General features: G+C 40.7%; 1 protein-coding gene across 1 annotated transcript in view; it reads left to right on the top strand.

Annotated features, from left to right (window-relative positions):
* The first annotated feature begins 2,251 nt into the window (after positions 1 to 2,251).
* Positions 2,252 to 18,609, top strand: part of dock8 (dedicator of cytokinesis 8) — a 79,006-nt gene continuing 62,648 nt past the window's right edge. The window contains 1 exon segment of the mRNA XM_070446835.1: positions 2,252 to 2,417. Coding sequence (XP_070302936.1) covers positions 2,365 to 2,417 — 53 coding nt within the window. The 5' untranslated portion in view covers positions 2,252 to 2,364.

The following is an 18,609-nucleotide window of genomic DNA, read 5'->3' as shown; positions in this document are numbered from 1 at the left end:
AGAGTCATTGGACAAAAGCAGAACATTAACATGCATTCCTTGCAGTACGGTTTTGGAAGCATAAGGACCTTTTCTTTCATATCAGTGAGAAATAACAATAAAAAAGGTTAAATTGATACACTCCTTTATAGGATTAGGGTTCCCACAAGGCCATATTTTCATGTTACAGACTTGTTTACGGAAAACAGACAGAAGACAGTCTGCATTTGCACAGGCAGCCCAATTCTGATATTTTTTCCCACTAATTTGTCTTTTGACTAAATAGATCAGCTCTGAAACAGACCTGTTGTGATTGTTCAAAAGACCAATTAGTGAAAAAAAGATCAGAAATGGTCTGCCTGTGTAAAACGCAGCCACAGTGGACTGACTACCTGTTCTAATTAGATATCTGCATATTCCAACACTTGTGTGTAAACAGAAAACGGACGCCAGAAAACGTGTTGTCATTCAAAAATACTGTCAGCTGCAACTGTGCTAAAACCGGTTAAAACAGTGTACATTAAATGTGTATTTTGCTTTTGTGAAATTATTTTGAAGTGGTGAAAGTAGAGGGATTTGTTTCTAGAACCGTTCCGCAATTGAGATTCGATTCACGTTTAGATGGAGTAACGTTCTTTGTCTGTTTTGGTTTCCAGGGCCAATTGAGATTTAACCAGAACATGTAACGTTAAGGTCTTGACCTTGGACCATAAGGAGAAACGTTAGGCTCCTTTAGCCTATTACTGGGCTAACATAGCCAGTTAATACGTTAACTTCTCATTTCAAGCACAGGTCTAAGTTAGCTCTTACAGCCTTAGGTTGAATCTGGTATATTTGGTCAAATTGCAAGCTGTCAATGTGGGACCGTTTAAAAAAAAGTCCAGCAGTGCTGTAGTATAGAGAAGTCAGCTAGCTGGCTAACTCTGCTTCTAGGCTAGCTTGCTGACGCTGCCCATTCATGCATATGCATTGTTAGCAGAGCAGCTAGCTAGAACACCGCTGCATTTAAAACTGTCCCATCAATATGGCAACTGTCAGTCTGAAACAAATCAATCAACCTGATTTTAGCTTTAATTAGTAGGCGATTTCATAACTATTTCCATGCTGATGTTTTTGTCATGTGTTCCTTTCAATTTTGTACAATATAGACAATCCGTCTGAGAAAATGATTTGTTAGTTAAACAGTTCCGCAAGACCGAACGACATCTCTGAGACGTAGCTAGCTATTCATTAAAAAGAAGTATGAAAACACACACCTCTAATCAATAAAACGAATTAATAACTATGCCTTGAACAACGTGCGGCTGTATATATCATGTCAACAGTTATTGTCTGACGGTAGAGGGCGCACGCACCTAGCTATTCAATCACAGGCTATAGCGACATCTATAGCCAAGGATTTTTATAACTAAACCAAGATAGACCACAACCCGTCGTTTCAAATGGGAACAAATGAGTCATAGTGGGCCGAACAAGCAAGGAGGTGGGCAGAGCCAAGCACGAGCTAACGAGATTCTATTGGCGCGTTCTAGCAACATTTGCATATTTCCTTTAGGGAACGCCTGTAACGTGTGCACTAACTCAATTCGCCTTTGCATTCTGTCAACAACCCCCCCCCCAGCAAACTGTACTGAGATCAGATGTTTCATCGATGAGAAAATGTGCAGAACGTCGGCTAAAATACATCTCGTTCCGTCTTCTCCCACCGCCGGCCACTGGGCTTCCTCTCACTACCATATTTGAAATTGAGTTGAAACGCCAAGCGGAAGCTTCACATTTATTTATCCGGTGAAATATCTGTCTCATTGTTCTATTTGTGCTATAGGCCCCCATTGGCCTAATGGCATACATTTTGTAGCAGTGCAGCACATTTGTTTTGAATCAAGCAATAGTACAATTTGATTTGTTTTACATATCCCCTCTGATGTTGTCAATCCTTTATACTTCTATATGAACCCACCTAGTGAAGATCAAACTCCCGTCCAATCTCACCCTCGACGTGCGGAGCACATGCCACTATCAACAAATTACTTTTCAAAAGTTGTGCTACAGCACACATTTGGGATCAGAACATATTAGAAATAAATGGGTTTATGTCAATGTGGTCATTCCAACACTTCTCTCACCCTCACCAGACTGCGTATTACGCAAACCCAAGGGCTTATCTAGCAGCGAGAGTGTGCGTGTCTGATCCTCTCACACTCCGCAGCCGGAGTCTGGCTGTTTGGGATGGGGAAGGTTTCAAATGCGGAAGTTTCCACCCATAACGCTGCCACCCCGAAGATGAGGCTTGCAATGACATTTGCGCTAGCAGCGCGTTAGGAGAAGTTACCATTCCGCAGGGAAACTGTTGCTATACCTCCGCGGAACTGGAGTAAACTTCACATGGCGTCTCTGGCGAGCGCAGAGCGACGTGCATTCGCTCTGAAGATCAACAGGTAATGTTCGTCTCTTTCACACACCTTTATTCCTTTTGCGTCAGGTTTGATTTGAGTGAGCTGTGTTACGCCAAAGGACGGTGAGTGGATTCCTTAACGGGCAGCTAGCTACATGTTGTGAATGTTTGTTAATACTGTAGGCTAGGCTACTCTATCATGGGTGGGTTGCTTTCCTTCAGTTAAACACTGAGCTATTTGCTTTAATAACTATCAATAATAATTCTCTATGAATAAGGAAATTAAACAGAATATTAAACAGGCTTTTGAGTATAATAAACCAATCACACATTTTATTATACCATTTTTAAAGTAGTAAACTAACAATAAAACCCTATTCTATCTACAGTAGCGCTTATATACTTTATTTCCCCCCCAATGAACAAGAAAACATGCATATTTTCTGTCTACTTACAGCTCATTGAGTTGATGCAAACATATTTTTGTCGGCTTCATTTCCTCCTCATTGGGTATGTTTCTATATCTGGTCTGTATTTGATCATTTCCCCTCTGCATGGTGTATATGAAGCCCATCTAGCAGCCCAGTCGGAGATGCTATAAATTGGGATGTAGTCATTGTTCCTGCTCTGACACACTGACCAGCTGGAGAGGATGTAGTATATGTGAGACCATTGTGTGTCATGCCTTTAGGCCATTGATAAAACAAATACATATCTCCCATGGCCCAGTAGACTTCTATAACTTCACATAAAAAAAGGAGTAACTGTGGAGCTGGGAAAGCCCTTGTATTGAGTAACCCATACCTCTTGCCGTTTCTGAACATTTTGTGGCATTCTAACACGTATCCAGTATCCAAATCGCCAACCTAGACTGAACTATAAGTTACATTACCCATTAATCGATGTGTGTCCTGTCCATTTAGCTCAGTCGCTCACCCCCTGTCTTCAGTATGCTGATGAGACCTACCATTTATTTGATTGTCAGTTTGATTGACGTGGAGAAGATGGGGCAGTATCTCCTGTGTAATAGGGCTGAGGTCAGCTGCTGAAAGGCAGAGAGCATCTTATCTCGCTCCTTGAATGAACTGCTAAGCCAGCTAATGGKCTGGCTCTGTCTCTACAGCCTATATTGTCCACATGGGTTTTTTGTTGCTGACCATAGCTGGTCACCAACCTATGAAAATTCAGGATTGTGTGTGTGTTAGGGGTGCATGATATGGGGATAAAATGTAATAGAGAATAATTTTTTTAACCAAATATTGTGATTTTACTTGCTATATAGGTTTAAAAAAAAACTTGGGTGAACTGTTGGAATCTTAGAAATATAATTAATTATATTAAGAAGAGAAGTGGAAAGCAGCATTGTTCTTGTTTGGAAAGTCTGTATTTGACTTTCTGAGGATGTCGGGAGATGACGTGAAAAACCGACTGCTAGGGGCAAAAGTGAGCGCTGTTACCTTCAAGTGGGTTTCGTAAGCATCTGCCTCTGATTCCAAAGGATGCATGTTCGAATCCAGTCATGGAAAGTTGTTTTTGTTATTTTTGCTTTAAGCCTATCCTAAACCTTAACAATTACCTTAACCATTCAGAGTCAATGGCTAACCTTAGGAATTTGGCTTTAATGCCTAAACTGAACCTTAAACACTTAAAAATAAGACGTTTGAGAAACATGGATGAACATTAATTCTSAYGTGAGACTGCGTTGCTTGAGTGACAGGGTGCGAGGCTTGGTGTGTGTGTGKGAAGCAGCCGCAAGAGAGGGAGATGGAAGAAAAAACTATAAAAACGGACATTAGACTCGGCTGAGTGGCGTTTCAAAATATTTCATGTGATATGGATATTGCACATCGAATTTTATTTGTCACGCGCTGAATACAACTGGTATAGACTTTACAGTGAAATGCTTATGTACGAGCTCTTCCCAGTGATGCAGTGTTTAAAATAAAATAGAAACACAAGGAATAAAATAAAATACACAAGAATGGAGCCACAGTGCATTCGGAAAGTATTCAGACCCYTTGACCTTTTCCACATTTTGTTACTTTACGGCCTTATTCTAAAATGTATTAAATATTTATTTCCCCCCTCATCAATCTACACACAATACCCCATAATGACAAAACAAACAGTTTTTTATAAATTTTTGCACATTTATTAAAAATGAAAAACGGAATCACCTTCACTCAATTTTTTTTTTTTTAAACATCACCTTTACTCAGTACTTTGTTGAAGCACCTTTGGCAGCGATTACAGCCTCGAGTCTTCGTGGGTATAACGCTWCAAGCTTGGCACACCTGAATCTGGGGAGTTTCTCCCATTCTTCTCTGATGATCCTCTCAAGCTCTGTCAGGTTGGATGGGGAGCGTCGCTGCACAGMTATTCTCAGGTCTCTCCAGAGATGTCCGATCGGGTTCAAGTCCGGGCTCTGGCTGGGCAACTCAAGGATGTTCAGAGACTTGTCCTGAAGCCACTCCTGTGTTGTCTTGGCTGTGTGCTAAGGGTTGTTGCCCTGTTGGAAGGTGAACCTTCGCCCCAGTCTGAGCTCCTGAGCGCTCTGGATCAGGTTTTCATCAAGGATCTCTGTACTTTGCTCTGTTCATCTTTCCCTCGATCCTGACTAGTCTCCCAGTCCCTGCTGCTGAAAACATCCCCACAGCATGATGCTGCCACCACCATGCTTCACCTTAGGGATGGTACCAGGTTTCCTCCAGATGTGAGGCTTGTCATTCAGGCCAAAGAGTTCAATCWTGGTTTCTCATGGTCTGAGATCCTTTAGGTGCCTTTTGGCAAACTACAGGTGGTCTGTCATGTGCCTTTTTACTAAGGAGTGGCTTCTGTCTGRCCAATCTACCATAAAGGCCTGATTGGTGGAGTGCTGCAGAGATGGCTGTCCTTCTGAAAGGTTCTCCCATTGCCACAGAGGAACTGTGGAGCTCTGTCAGCATGACCATTGGGTTCTTGGTCACCTCCCTGACCAAGGCCCTTCTTCCCTGATTGCTCAGTTTGGCCGGGCGGCCAGCTCTAGGAAGAGTCTTGGTGGTTCCAAACTTCTTCCATTTGAGAATGATGGAGGCCACTGTGTTCTTGTGGACCTTCAATGATGCAGACATTTTTGGTACGCTTCCCCAGATCTGTGTCTTGGAGCTGTACGGACAATTCCTTCGACCTCGTGTCTTGGTTTTTGCTCTGACATGTACTGTCAACTGTGGGACCTTATATAGACAGGTGTGTGCCTTTCCAAATCACGTCCAATCAATTGAATTGACCACAGGTGGACTCAAATCAAGTTGTAGAAACATCTCAAGGATGATCAATAGAAACAGGATGCACCTGAGCTCAATTTCGAGTCTCATAGCAAAGGGTCTGAATACTTATGTAAATAAGGTATTTCTGTTTTTATTTTTTATACATTTGCAGAAATGTCTGGAACCTGTTTTCACTTTGTCATTATGGGGTTTTGTGTGTAGATTGAGGACATTTAAAAACATTTTTAATCCATTTTAGAAAAATGCTGTCACGCAACAAAATGTGGAAAAAGTGAAGGGGTCTGAATACTTTCCGAATGTGCTGTATATACAGGGAGTACCAGTACCAGATCAATGTGCAGAGGTTCGAGGTAGATGTGTACATGAAGGCAGGGTAAAGTAACTAGGCATCAGGATAAATCTTAATAATAATAAGAGTAAAATAAAGAGCAGAGTAGCAGACTGCCTCAATTACGCTAATACCAAAGAAAACAAAGACCCGAAGAGCCTTCATATTATAGGCTCATTTCAATCATGTAGTTTCCAAAAAAGTGTTAAACAAATCAAAATATATTTGAGATTCTTCAAAGTAGGTGGGTTACCTGAGGTACATATGGTACTTTTTGATGCTGGATCTTTGTGGACTTTTAACACATTTTGTGTCTGCCCGGAATGTGTGTTCTCTAAGGCGGCAATTGGTCGGCGGATGAAAGGGAAAACTTGGTTGGTTTTTGGTTGGTTTTCTTTGATTGGTCTCGCCTCATTTATTTTCTTCTGTTGTTTATATATGGTAGTTGGCATCCAAGTTTAAGGTGTATTACCGCCACCAACTGGACTGGAGTGCGAACCTCGTTCAGTCCAGTCCAGTCCAATGAGTAGATGGGAGAGGCGGTACTTGCCGACGTCTCTAATATAGAACCAAGTTCTGTTTTGGCGCCTGCCTACGATGACACCCGACAGCAGTTATTTTGCAACGCTTCTCACACACAACGTGGACGTTCTGGTCAGTATGCTATTCTTGGAAGACATGGACGTCGCTTTAATTATTTATTTTTGTGTATGTATATGTGTGTGTATTTTTTGGGATGTGTTGGTTTTGTCTGTATGGACAATGTCAAATAAAATGTTTGAAAGAAAGGAAGGTTTTCCTAATGTTTGTTTTGTACACTCAGTGTAATATATATATATATATAAGTTTTATAACACCTACTCATTCAAGGGTTTTTCTTTATTTTTACAATTTTCTACATTGTAGAATAATAGTGAAGATATCAAAACTATGAAGTAACACATATGGAATCATGTAGTTACCAAAAAAGTGTTAAATAAATCAATCTGTKTTATATTTGAGATTATTCAAATAGCCACTCTTTGCCTTGATGACAGCTTTGCACACTCTTGGCATTCTCGCAACCAGCTTCATGAGATAGTCACCTGGAATGCATTTAAATTAACTGGTGTGCCTTGTAAAAGTTAATTTGTGGAATTTCTTTCCTTCTTAATGCATTTGAGCCAATCAGTTGTGTTGTGACAAGGTAGGGGAGTATACAGAAGATAGCCCTATTTGGTAAAAGACCAAGTCCATATTATGGCAACAGGAGCTCAAATAGGCAAAGAGAAACAGCAGTCCATCATTACTTTAAGACATGAAGGTCAGTCAATCTGGAAAAATGTCAAGAACTTTGAAAGTTTCTTCAAGTGCAGTCGCAAAAACCATCAAAGCGCTATGATGAAACTGGCTCTCATGAGGACCACCACAGGAATGGAAACCCAGAGTTACCTCTGCTACTGAGGATAAGTTCATTAGAGTTACTAGCCTCAGAAATTGCTGCTCAAATAAATGCTTCACAGAGTTCAAGTAACAGACACATCTCATCAACTTTTCAGAGGAGACTGTGTGAATCAGGCCTTCATGGTCGAATTGCTGCAAAGAAACCACTACTAAAAGACGCCAATAAGAAGAAGAGACTTGCTTGGGTCAAGAAACACGAGCAATGGACATTAGACCGGTGGAAATTTGTTCTTTGGTCTGGAGTCCAAATTGGAGATTTTTGGTTCCAACCGCCGTGTCTTTGTGAGACGCTGTGTGGGTGAACGGATTATCTCCGCATGTGCATTTCCCACTGTAAAGCATGGAGGAAGAGGTGTTATGCTGTGGTGGTGCTTTGCTTGTGACATTGTCTGTGATTTATTTAGAATTCAAGGCACACTTAACCAGCATGGCTACCACAGCATTCTGCAGCAATACACCATCCCATCTAGTTTGGGCTTAGTGGGATTATCATTTATTTTTCAATAGGACAATGACCCAACACACCTCCAGGCTGTGTAAGGGCTATTTTACCAAGAAGGAGAGTGATGGAGTGCTGCATCAGTTGACCTGGCCTCCACAATCCCCCGAACTCAATCAAATTGAGACGGTTTGGGATGAGTCGGACCGCAGAGTGAAGGAAAAGCGGCCAACAAGTGATCAGCATATGTGGGAATTCCTTCAAGACTGTTGGAAAAGCATTCCAGGTGAAGCCGGTTGAGAGAATGCCAAGAGTTCAAAGCTGTCATCAAGGCAAGGGGTGGCTATTTGAAGAATCTCAAAAACAAATCGAAATATATTTTATATAACACTTATTTTGTTACTACATGATTCCGTATGTGTTATTTCTTCATAGTTTTGAGGTCTTCACTATTATTCTACAATGTAAAAAATTGTGAAAATAAAGAAAAACCCTTGAATGAGTAGGTGTTCTAAAACTTTTGGCCGGTAGTGTGTGTGTGTGTGTGTGTGTGTGTGGGGTCAATGCAGATAGTTCGGGTACCATTAATTTACTATTTAGCAGTCTTATGGCTTGGCGGTAAAGCTGTCTCGGACTCTATTGGTTCCGAGAGCTGATGCTCCGGTACCAATTTCAATATGAATTAGATTAATTATGCAGCCCTAGTGTGTGGGTGGGTGGCGGTTCACCCCTAACAACAGTCATCTGTCACTCACTGAGTTTGACACATTTCTGACGTTGTGTGATGATGAAAAGCTATTGTTTACATTCTTGACGGACAATTTATCAGCCATTTTTGTATTTTTCCAAATGTGAACACGTTTCATATGCCGTAACGTTGAATGAAGTAGGCAGGCAGTTTGGAAGTAATACACAACAAATCTGCTCAACCCTTTCTGTTTGTCCAGTGCACTGTAGCATGTCACACAGGCACGCAAACACACGCATGCAAAGATCAGTACATTCCTCTTTCTCTCTCAAGATGGAGTGAGAAGGAAATCCTGCTATTTGACGCAGACGTGTGTTTCACTTCTCTTTTCACTTCAGGACTGTTTTAAAAACAGGAAATGTTGGTTTCTTACCCAAGATAGAGGAGGAATTAAAGATAAGTGCAAATATTTGCTCTGTAGAAAGAACGTAAATGCTATCCGCTCTACTAAGGCAAATGTATGAATCAATTARAATGTCAATGACATATAGACAGTGTTCTTAGGTCTACACCTGATGTTGTCAGTTAAACTCTGCAAATAAGCATTATACTTTGAGTATAGTAGTGGTAGGATAGCAGACCAGTGTTGATTTGAGGCCCTCCTAAATGCTTGGTCTGGACCCCCTACTCACTCAGGGCAGATTCCATCCTCCACTTTCTCTCCTTGGGGCATCATGGGAAAAGTATCCTGCCAGCTATTTGATGTGTTTGTGTCTGTCTTATCCCTCCTCCCAACCCTCTTCTGGACAGGAAGCTGAGCTCTGATGCCACTGATAGGACTGACTGGAACCCATTTAGTCTGCAGCTGGAAGCTACTGTATGTGGGACACAAAGGGTGACATCTCAATAGTCTGAAGTAGTTTCCCCATCTGCTCTCTTTCACCCAAACCGACTTTTTAAGGAACTGGATGGGTGAACGACACTTCCTGGTGGGCAATGCATCAGGTATCTATATAGTTTCCTCCATGCCCATGTTTTCAGATTCGTGCAAATGAAGTAGAGAAGTCGAGGAGAGGAAGGTACTTCAGACTATTATTGAGATGCACCCAAAGGATCACCCAGCTCCAAAAGAATGACTCACTGGTAATACCAGCGTGTGGGTGGTTGTAACAGTGATCATGACTGGGCCCGTTGGCTGAATTATAGGTTTAGCTATCTGGTGGCCCTGAGCCTGACAGCGTGAGCATAGCTGTGAGTGATARTAGCCTACAGTGAGGAATGCTACAGAATGAACCAGAAGTGCTCAAAGGCACACTACGCCACTACACACAAGTGCCGGCCTGCCACATAGTAATGTAGCCTGGCATGGCAAAAAAGACTGAGCTTTTTCCTGTCAGCAGAACATTCCCTAAGGGCTTTTCCATGTGAAAGGACTCATGAGCACCAACATCGGAAGTTCATAGGAGCATGTCAATTCTGTTGTCAAATGAAACCTAAGAGTCAAATTTTTTGTTGAAATTAAAGCACACTGTATATACATTTTTCAACTATCTACCAGAGAAAGTCAAAAGCTRTTATAAATACTTCAAAACACAATACTGTTGACGTAAAGACTCCTGCCAACTAGTACAGTAACAACACGTATATTTAGTTTTGGAGAAATGATTTGCCTTGTGGAAGTTTAAGAAACATTGCCCTGTGCCTTGAAATTCCGTTACCAAAAAMCCCACATCTTTTAACATATTTTCTGACTCCCCAAAGAAAAAGAAAATGTAACTCGGTGCAATAGTTTGTCTGAGACAATCTGTTATTCTCTGGCACACTTAGTTGAAATCACAACAGCRTGATATCAGTCCTGTCCAMTGGGRAGCTATGGAGYTAACAGGGTAAATACACTTGCACTGTAAATTGTTATTTGGGTTCTGTGAAGCAAGACAGATGCTACATTTGACTGTYGTCGAGTTGACTATTATGGAAAGGACAAATCAAAAGGGGTTGAGTCCGTTGCGCGTTTACAAAGATGTTGCCAACATTGACTCACATTCTGGGTGTCTGATCTTCACTTTTAATAATATGTTATGGTGTAATAAGGTGTTRGGCTAGCTGTTTCAACACCTTCAAAATACTGTTGTTGACTTGGTTACAATTCCTCTTGTCAGCAAAGAGAAAGGGAAGTCCTACCATTTTGGGAGAACATCAACAGCCTACCCACACTGTGTCTTAAAGGGGCAATCTGCAGTTGTTACATCCATTTTTTTGACTAATAAATGAATGATATGTAACCCATTGATTCTTGAAGACTATAACTTATGTCTCGTGAGCTTAGTTCAACTATCGTACCCCAACAAAGTATATGTAAACAAACACTATAGCCTTAGTCAAAACATGGTTGAAACTATAATTTTGATATCATGGATGGTCAGTCCTTGGATCCATAGCTCTGTATGAATTTGAGTGGTTACATTTCTCTAGCCCCATCCTTCAGTTTTTTTACTGAAACAGAGCCAGTGAGTATGCTATGCTATGTTATTGTTACAACTGCAGATTTCACTTTTAATGAGATGGAATTAAACCATGCTGGGCTGACTGTTGTGGCCTGCCTGGTTTTGGCCTTTCACTAAATCTGTTACTTCAGGAAGTTTTGGGCAATTGTGTTTCTCAATAGAGTTATGCTGGATGTTGGCTTGTCTCACTTTATCATGCCATATTGTGTGTGTGTGTGCACATGGTTGTGTGGTGTGTGCGAAAGGTGGAGTAGTCTGCTTGTGTTTTACAGTGTTCTCTATTTAAACTGTGTCTAGCTCTAGTTCACGACCATGCTAGTCGCATATGCCTCTAAATATTTTGCTGTGTGACCTGACATTTTTAATATTCACCCAGATAATTCATTGAATGACAATTCTATTTTTGCTGTTTGGGAGCAAGCACTCTGACTTACATCTGCATCATATTTGACCTGCAGGGAAAGTCACTAGTTTCATTTCACATCACATGTGAGACGAGAGAATTCAGTAGCTGTTGTTGGACAATGGATACTATGTGTGAAATGCTTGATATCAACAGAGACGTATTCTTTTCTGGGTGATTTTAAATATTGACTGGCTATCATCAAGCTGCCCCCTCAGGAAAAAACTTCAAACTGTAAACAKTGYCTGCAACCTGGATCAGGTTGTCAGTCAACCTACCAGGGTAGTTACAAACAGCACAGRAATGAAATCAWCACCATGTATTGATCACATCTTTACTAATGCTGCAGATGTTTGCTTTAAAGCAGTATCCAAATCTATAGGACGATATAGWGATCACAATATAATAGCCATATCTAGGAAAACCAAAGTTACAAAGGCTGAGCCTAATATAGTGTATAAGAGGTCATACAATAAGTTTTGTAGTGATTCATATGTTGATGATGTAAAKAATATTTGCTGGTCTGTGGTGTGTAATGAGGAGCAACCAGACGCTGCACTTGACGCATTTATGAAACTACTTATTCCAGTTACTAATAAGCACGCACCAATTAAGAAAATGACTGTAAAAACTGTTAAATCCCCTTGGATTGATGAGGAATTGAAAAATTGTATGGTGGAGAGGGATGAGGCAAAAGGTATGGCAATTAAGTCTGGCAGCCCAACTGATTTGGCAAACGTACTGCAAATTAAGAAATCATGTGACTAAACTTAAAAAAATAAACTACACTATGAAACCAAGATTATAAAGAATGATAGTAAAAAGCTTTGGGGCACCTGAAATGACATTTTGGGGGAAAAAAGACAACTTGGCTCCTTAATTTATTGAATCAGATGGCTCATTCATCACAAAGCCCACCGATATTGCAAACTACTTTAATTACTTTTTAATTGGCAAGATAAGCGTAACTCAGGGATGACATGCCAGCAACAAACGCTGACACTACACATCCAAGTATATCGGAMCAAATTATGAAAAACAAGAATTGTACTTTTGAATTCCGTAAAGTCACTGTGGAAAAGGTGAAAAAATGATTGTTGTCTATCAACAATGACAAGCCACCAGGGTCTGACAATCTAGATGGAAAATTACTGAGGATAATAGAAGATGATATTGCCACTCCTATTTGCCACATCTTCAATATTAGCCTACTAGAGAGTGTGTGCCCTCGGGCCTGGAGGGAAGCTAAAGKCATTCCGCTACCCAAGAATAGTAAAGCCCCCTTTACTGGCTCAAATAGCTGACCAATCAGCCTGTTGCAAACCCTTAGTAAACTTCTGGGAAAAAATGTGTTTGACCAGATGCAATGCTATTTTACAGTAAACAAATTGACAACAGAATTTCAGCATGTTTATAGGGAAGGACACTCAACAAGCACAGCACTTACACAAATGACTGATGATTGGCTGAGAGAAATTGATGATAAAATGATTGTGGTGGAAGTCTTGTTAGACTTCAGTGCAGCTTTTGACATTATTGATCATAGTCTGCTGCTGGAAAAACGTATGTGTTATGGCTTTACACCTCATGCTATAATGTGGATAAAGAGTTACTTGTCTAACAGAACACAGAGGGTGTTCTTTAATGGAAGCCTATCAAATATAATCCAGTTAGAATCAGGAATTCCCCAGGGTAGCTGTTTAGGCCCCATGCTTTTTYCCCATTTTTACTAACGATATGCCACTGACTTTGAGTAAAGCCAGAGTTTCTATATATGTGGTTGACTCAACGCTATACACGTCAGCTACTATAGGGACTGAAATGACTGCTAAACTCAACAAAGAGCTGCAGTTAGTTTGAGTGGGTGGCAGGGAATAAGTTAGCYCTAAATATTTCTAAAACTATAAGCATTGTATTTGGAACAAAACACTCACTAAACCCTAAACCTCAACTAAATMTTGTAATAAATAATGTGGAAATTGAGCAAGTTGAGAWGACTAWACTGCTTGGAGTAACACTAGATTGTAAACTGTCATGGTCAAAACATATTGATGCAGTAGTAGCTAAGATGGGGAGAAGTCTGTCTATAATAARTGATGCTSTGCCTTCTTAACAACACTATCAACAAGTCAGSTCCTACAGRCCCTAGATTTGTCRCACCTGGACTACTGTTCAGTCGTGTGGTCAGGTGCCACAAAAAAGGACTTAAGAAAACKGCAATTGGCTCAGAACARGGCAGCACGGSTGGCCCTTGGATGTACACAGAGAGCTAATRTTAATAATATGCAYGTCAATCTCTCCTGGCTGAAAATGGAGGARAGATTGACTTGTTCGTTATTGACATGTTGAATGCACCGAGCTGTCTGTCTAAACTACTGGCACACAGCTCGGACACCCATGCATACCCCACAAGACATGCCAAGAGGTCTCTTCACAGTCCCCAAGTTCAGAACAGACTATGGGAGGCACACAGTACAACATACAGCCATGACTACATGGAACTCTATTCCACATCAAGTAACTGACGCAAGCAGTGAAATTAGATTTAAAAAAAACAGATTAAAAAACACCTTATGGAACAGCAGGGACTGTGAAGCAACACAAACATTGGAACAGACACATGCATACACACACATACACACACACACGATAACATATGCACTATACATGCACATGGATTTAGTACTGTAAATATGTGGTAGTGGTGGAGTAGGGGCCTGAGGGCACACAGTGTGTTGTGAATGTATTGTAATGTTTTAAAATTGTATAAACTGCCTTAATTTTGCTGCACCCCATGAAGAGTAGCTGCTGCTTTGGCAGCAGCTAATGGGGATCCATAATAAATACAAAATGGAAGTTAATAAAAGTGCAGCATGTTTCAGACCTTACGCCGTGTACACATCCCAAATTTGCAGTCCGCTGCGCTGGAAGTCATTCATTTCAATGGGGACGTCCACAACGGAGTGGCATCGCAACGCCCCCTTGCGTCCAAGGCTCAGTTGCGAAACGCATGCCGCATACTTGCGTGTAGGCAGTCGTTGTAAATAAGAATTTGTTCTTAACTGACTTTCCTAGTTAAATAAAGTCTTTAAATAAAATCTTTCCATTTTTCCAAACTCTGCGTTGTCTTCAGTCTGGTCAGATTCTGTCAATAGAACAGGAAGTTACCTAACCACAGAACAAGATGAAAATAATTCTGKTTTTTGGCGATGGCTTTATGGGATAGCTAGCAACTTATAAACAATATAATATATGCCATTTAGCAGACGCTTTCATCCAGCAAACAGTTAACCAGTCCTGTTAATGAGTATTTTAATAGTAATGTTGAATAATTCAACATTGGCTGTTAAGCCRATTATATTATATGACTGTAGCCGCCCGTTTTAATTCTGGAAAGTGTCTTGTGATGGTAATGATACGTTTACATTTTGGTGATAATTATTAGGTGTAGGAGCTACAGTAACTTCAACCTAGCTTTTAGCTAGCTAGCTAACGTTAGCGGCTCTGTGTAAGCTAGCGTGACTTGCTAGAAACTAAAATAAAAATGTTTCTCCTGTCTTGAATGAAAAGGTGATATTTTGCAATTTCTCAAAATAAATGCGATCTCTGTCCAGAGACAGGCTCTCCTCTGTCTTGCGTAATAAACACTAGGCCTACACTTGTCCAACCAGTAAGACTGCGTGAAAAGGACATTATGGCCAACGGAATTTTGTCCATTTGTGTACGAGGCGTTAGGCTGTCTCTGGGTTTTACAATACAATAAATGAAGGAAGCATTTATGTATTACCTACTATTGGTCAGATTTTTGCAACTAATTTAACTAATCACGTCATGTTTTGTGTTGTATTCTAATTGTGATTGGTCTATTAACCTTAGATGCCATTTTGAATCCTCTAAAATACTATTTTTCTAATCTGTAACAAAATGATGAAGGCAAAGGGCCAAAAACATTGTTTTACTGTTAACACAAAAGAAGCACTTGTTGCTGATTTTGTTCTCTTCACTTCACTTTGCTCCGTCATGATGGTTGGGCCTTTACAATGCAGACCGTTCAAAAGCCCAAACCGTTCAAATGGTATGACTCATATTAGTAGAGTTACATTTTGTATTTCTATCGTGGATTCGCGGGTCACATAATTTCATTAACCTTGTCGCGGGCCAATTTTAAAGTCTGCTACTTGCGGCCGCCAACTATTGGTTAATAACAAACAACCTTGTCCAGTCATGTTAGAGCTGGCTAACAACCTTGTAACCTGCCCAGCCCAGTAGGGTTTAAGGTTACACTGGAAGAAAGGAAAGGAGCTGTGTTTTTGTTTTCCACTCCTGCAACTAAATGCTAGGTTTTAACCTTAGCAGCAATTGTACAAAACTACAGTAGAAGATACAGTATGTACGCATGATGAGTTGATTTGGATACTGTACAAAATATACTGTACAAGCATGGCTTTGTATAAGGGCTTATTTTGATTCCAGCCGTAGCATCTTAACTCCAAGTTGTWTGTTTACAGTTGGTCTTGTGTATATGTTCGCCAACCCATGGAACATCCAGTTCAGACTCACATTCCTTAGACRTTCATAAAGGTGTGGCGAATACCAGAGGTAGTCTTAGAATGGCCCTTGTACTCTTCAGTATATGCAACTCTCCTGGCGAACAGCAGTGGTGTTATCAGTGTTTTATGCCRTGCCTCCTCCTGCATAGTTTACCTTAATAACAGTTTTCTAATTGGAGTGAACTATCCCTTTTAACAGGAGCTCGCTCTCTTGCTTTCTCTCGTGCTCTCTCTCTCTCTCGCATACTGCCTAGTCTCATTCCATGTGGTCACTGAGCCTGTTAGGAGGAACTGCAGCAACATGGCTCTGAAGGTCATGACCTGGGCGGGATGCAGGCAGGCAGTTGGGAGGAGAGTAGCATGCAAATGAACACAAGGCAAAGTCCAACCAGTTAGAGCCACAGCCCAGAGCCACATACACAATACAATGTGGTAAACACATCACATTTTGTCCAAATTCACGCTTAAGTCACCAGAGGAAAGTTGACAAAATGGTACGGGAGGTTAACTATAAACTGTGCTAGACTGACATAAARGTACCGCCTCAGAGTTTCTGTTGGCTAGCAACACATGGTAGGCCTGGGGTTGAGATGCCCACATCATTCTGTTGGTTGGGGAAAGGGGCGGAGGTGATCGTTTAGTTGCAGATCAGAGCTATCCTAAACAATGGCCACAGTGAGTTAATGAACACAGAGCAGTAGGACGTGAACAGCATGGGGACTGGGGGAGAGTCAGGGGCACTGACCCATTTGGCAGTGCCCCTCAAAGATTCCCAACTCCAAGTTTTAATGTCACATGCACAAGTACAGTGAAATGCCTTTCTTGCAAACTCAAAACCCAACAATGCAATAATCAATAACAATATATTACTAGAAAAAAAAAACACGAGAAATAAGAAGAAATATGAAGAACACAATAAGTAATTAAGCATGCTATATACAGGGTCAGTTCCAATACCATATATACAATGTGCAGGGATACTGGAGTGATGGAAGTATACTGGACAAAAATATAAGTGCAACATGTAAAGTGTTGGTCCCATGTTTCATAAGCTGAAATAAAAAAAATCCCAGAAATGTTCCATATGCACAAAAAGCTTATTTCTCTAAAATGTTGTACACAAATTTGTTTACATCCCTGTTAGTGTGCATTTCTCATTTGCCAAGATAATCCATCCACCTGACCAGTGTGGCATATCAAGAAGCTGATTAAACAGCATGATCATTACACAGGTGCAGTTTGTGCTGGGGACAATAAAAGGCCATAATTGATTTTGCCCAAATAGGTCTGGCATATTCCCATGTTCAAGAAGCTTTCTGTTTTGATTGGGTTATTTTGCCCAAAAAACTTTAGGCCTACCTATAGAAAAGAAGAATAAGAAAAAACTCTGCATCTCTGCCCAGCCTGTCAAGAAGGGYCAATAGGATGTTTAGCCTGCTCTCCAGGCTCCATCTGAAGCCAGAGACTGTTTCAAAAAATGTATTCTAAAAATAAATTCAAAGGCAGTAATAAGTAATTTTTTCATTTCATTTGTATTTCATTCTAAGTCACAGCCTATATGCAAAATGTATAAACTATAATGATTTAATACACCAAAATGTTGTTTAAATGCTGAGCGCTTTATGTCGGATCCGAGATGGCGTAGCAGTGCAGACGTGGTTTGTCGTCCTCTTGTGCGCTTTTGTATTTTCCGTCTTTTTTTATATACATTTCAATTTTATTTTCAATCTCTTTTGCATTTTTAAATTAAATATACCTTCCGGTAACCCGCCTCACCCAATGTGACACGGATCTGCAATTTTTTAGACCGTATAGCCAGAACCTCCATCAGAAGCTAGCCAGCTAATTAGCTACTAGCTATTTAGCCAGCTAATTAGCTACTAGCTATTTAGCTAGCCAGCTAATTAGCTACTAGCTATTTAGCCATTGTCAGCCACTGCTAGTGGCCTTTCCTTCTGCACAGACACCAGCTGTTTAATTTTTTTTTTAGCCTGCATAATACTTGCCAGCATCGGACTGCTTTCTTCACTACAACGCCGGATTCCTGCACCATTACTCCTGATCATCACAGCTAGCTAGTTGCCACCGAGTGACCMAGCTCCRAAGCTAGCCCTGAGCCAGGCCCACCTCCCGGCCTACTCTGTGATCACCCGGCTACTCAGCCAATGCCTCCYGAACTCTACCCCAACAACTGATCCTAGCATTAACTGATCCTAGCATAAATCCTAATTGGATGTTCYGTTGTGCATGTGCGTTTATGCTTACACAAGCGCACATGTCAAGGGAAGAAAACCAAGTATCCTKGCAGATTACAACTTSTTAGCCAGGGTTCGTGAAGATAACMAAGAATTTACCACTTTCAGATGAGACTAAACAAGGTGACGATTAAATATTGACTGCTATTGATGTAAAAGATTACCAGGTCTTTAAGAGTTTATTCGGAAGATAACAGCTCTATAAACATTCTTTCGTGGTGCCCCGACTTTCTAGTTAATTATTTACCTGATTAGCTTAATCAGGTAATATTAATTACAGAGAAATGATTTTATAGAATAGCATGTCATATCACTTAATCTGGCATAGCCAAAGACATGACATCACCATACCCGTCTGT

Source organism: Salvelinus sp. IW2-2015, linkage group LG15 (assembly GCF_002910315.2).
Source record: "Salvelinus sp. IW2-2015 linkage group LG15, ASM291031v2, whole genome shotgun sequence".
Classification (NCBI taxonomy): Eukaryota; Metazoa; Chordata; class Actinopteri; order Salmoniformes; family Salmonidae; genus Salvelinus; species Salvelinus sp. IW2-2015.
The sequence above is the reverse complement of the archived record's forward strand: the minus strand, read 5'-3'. Positions and strand labels throughout refer to the sequence as shown.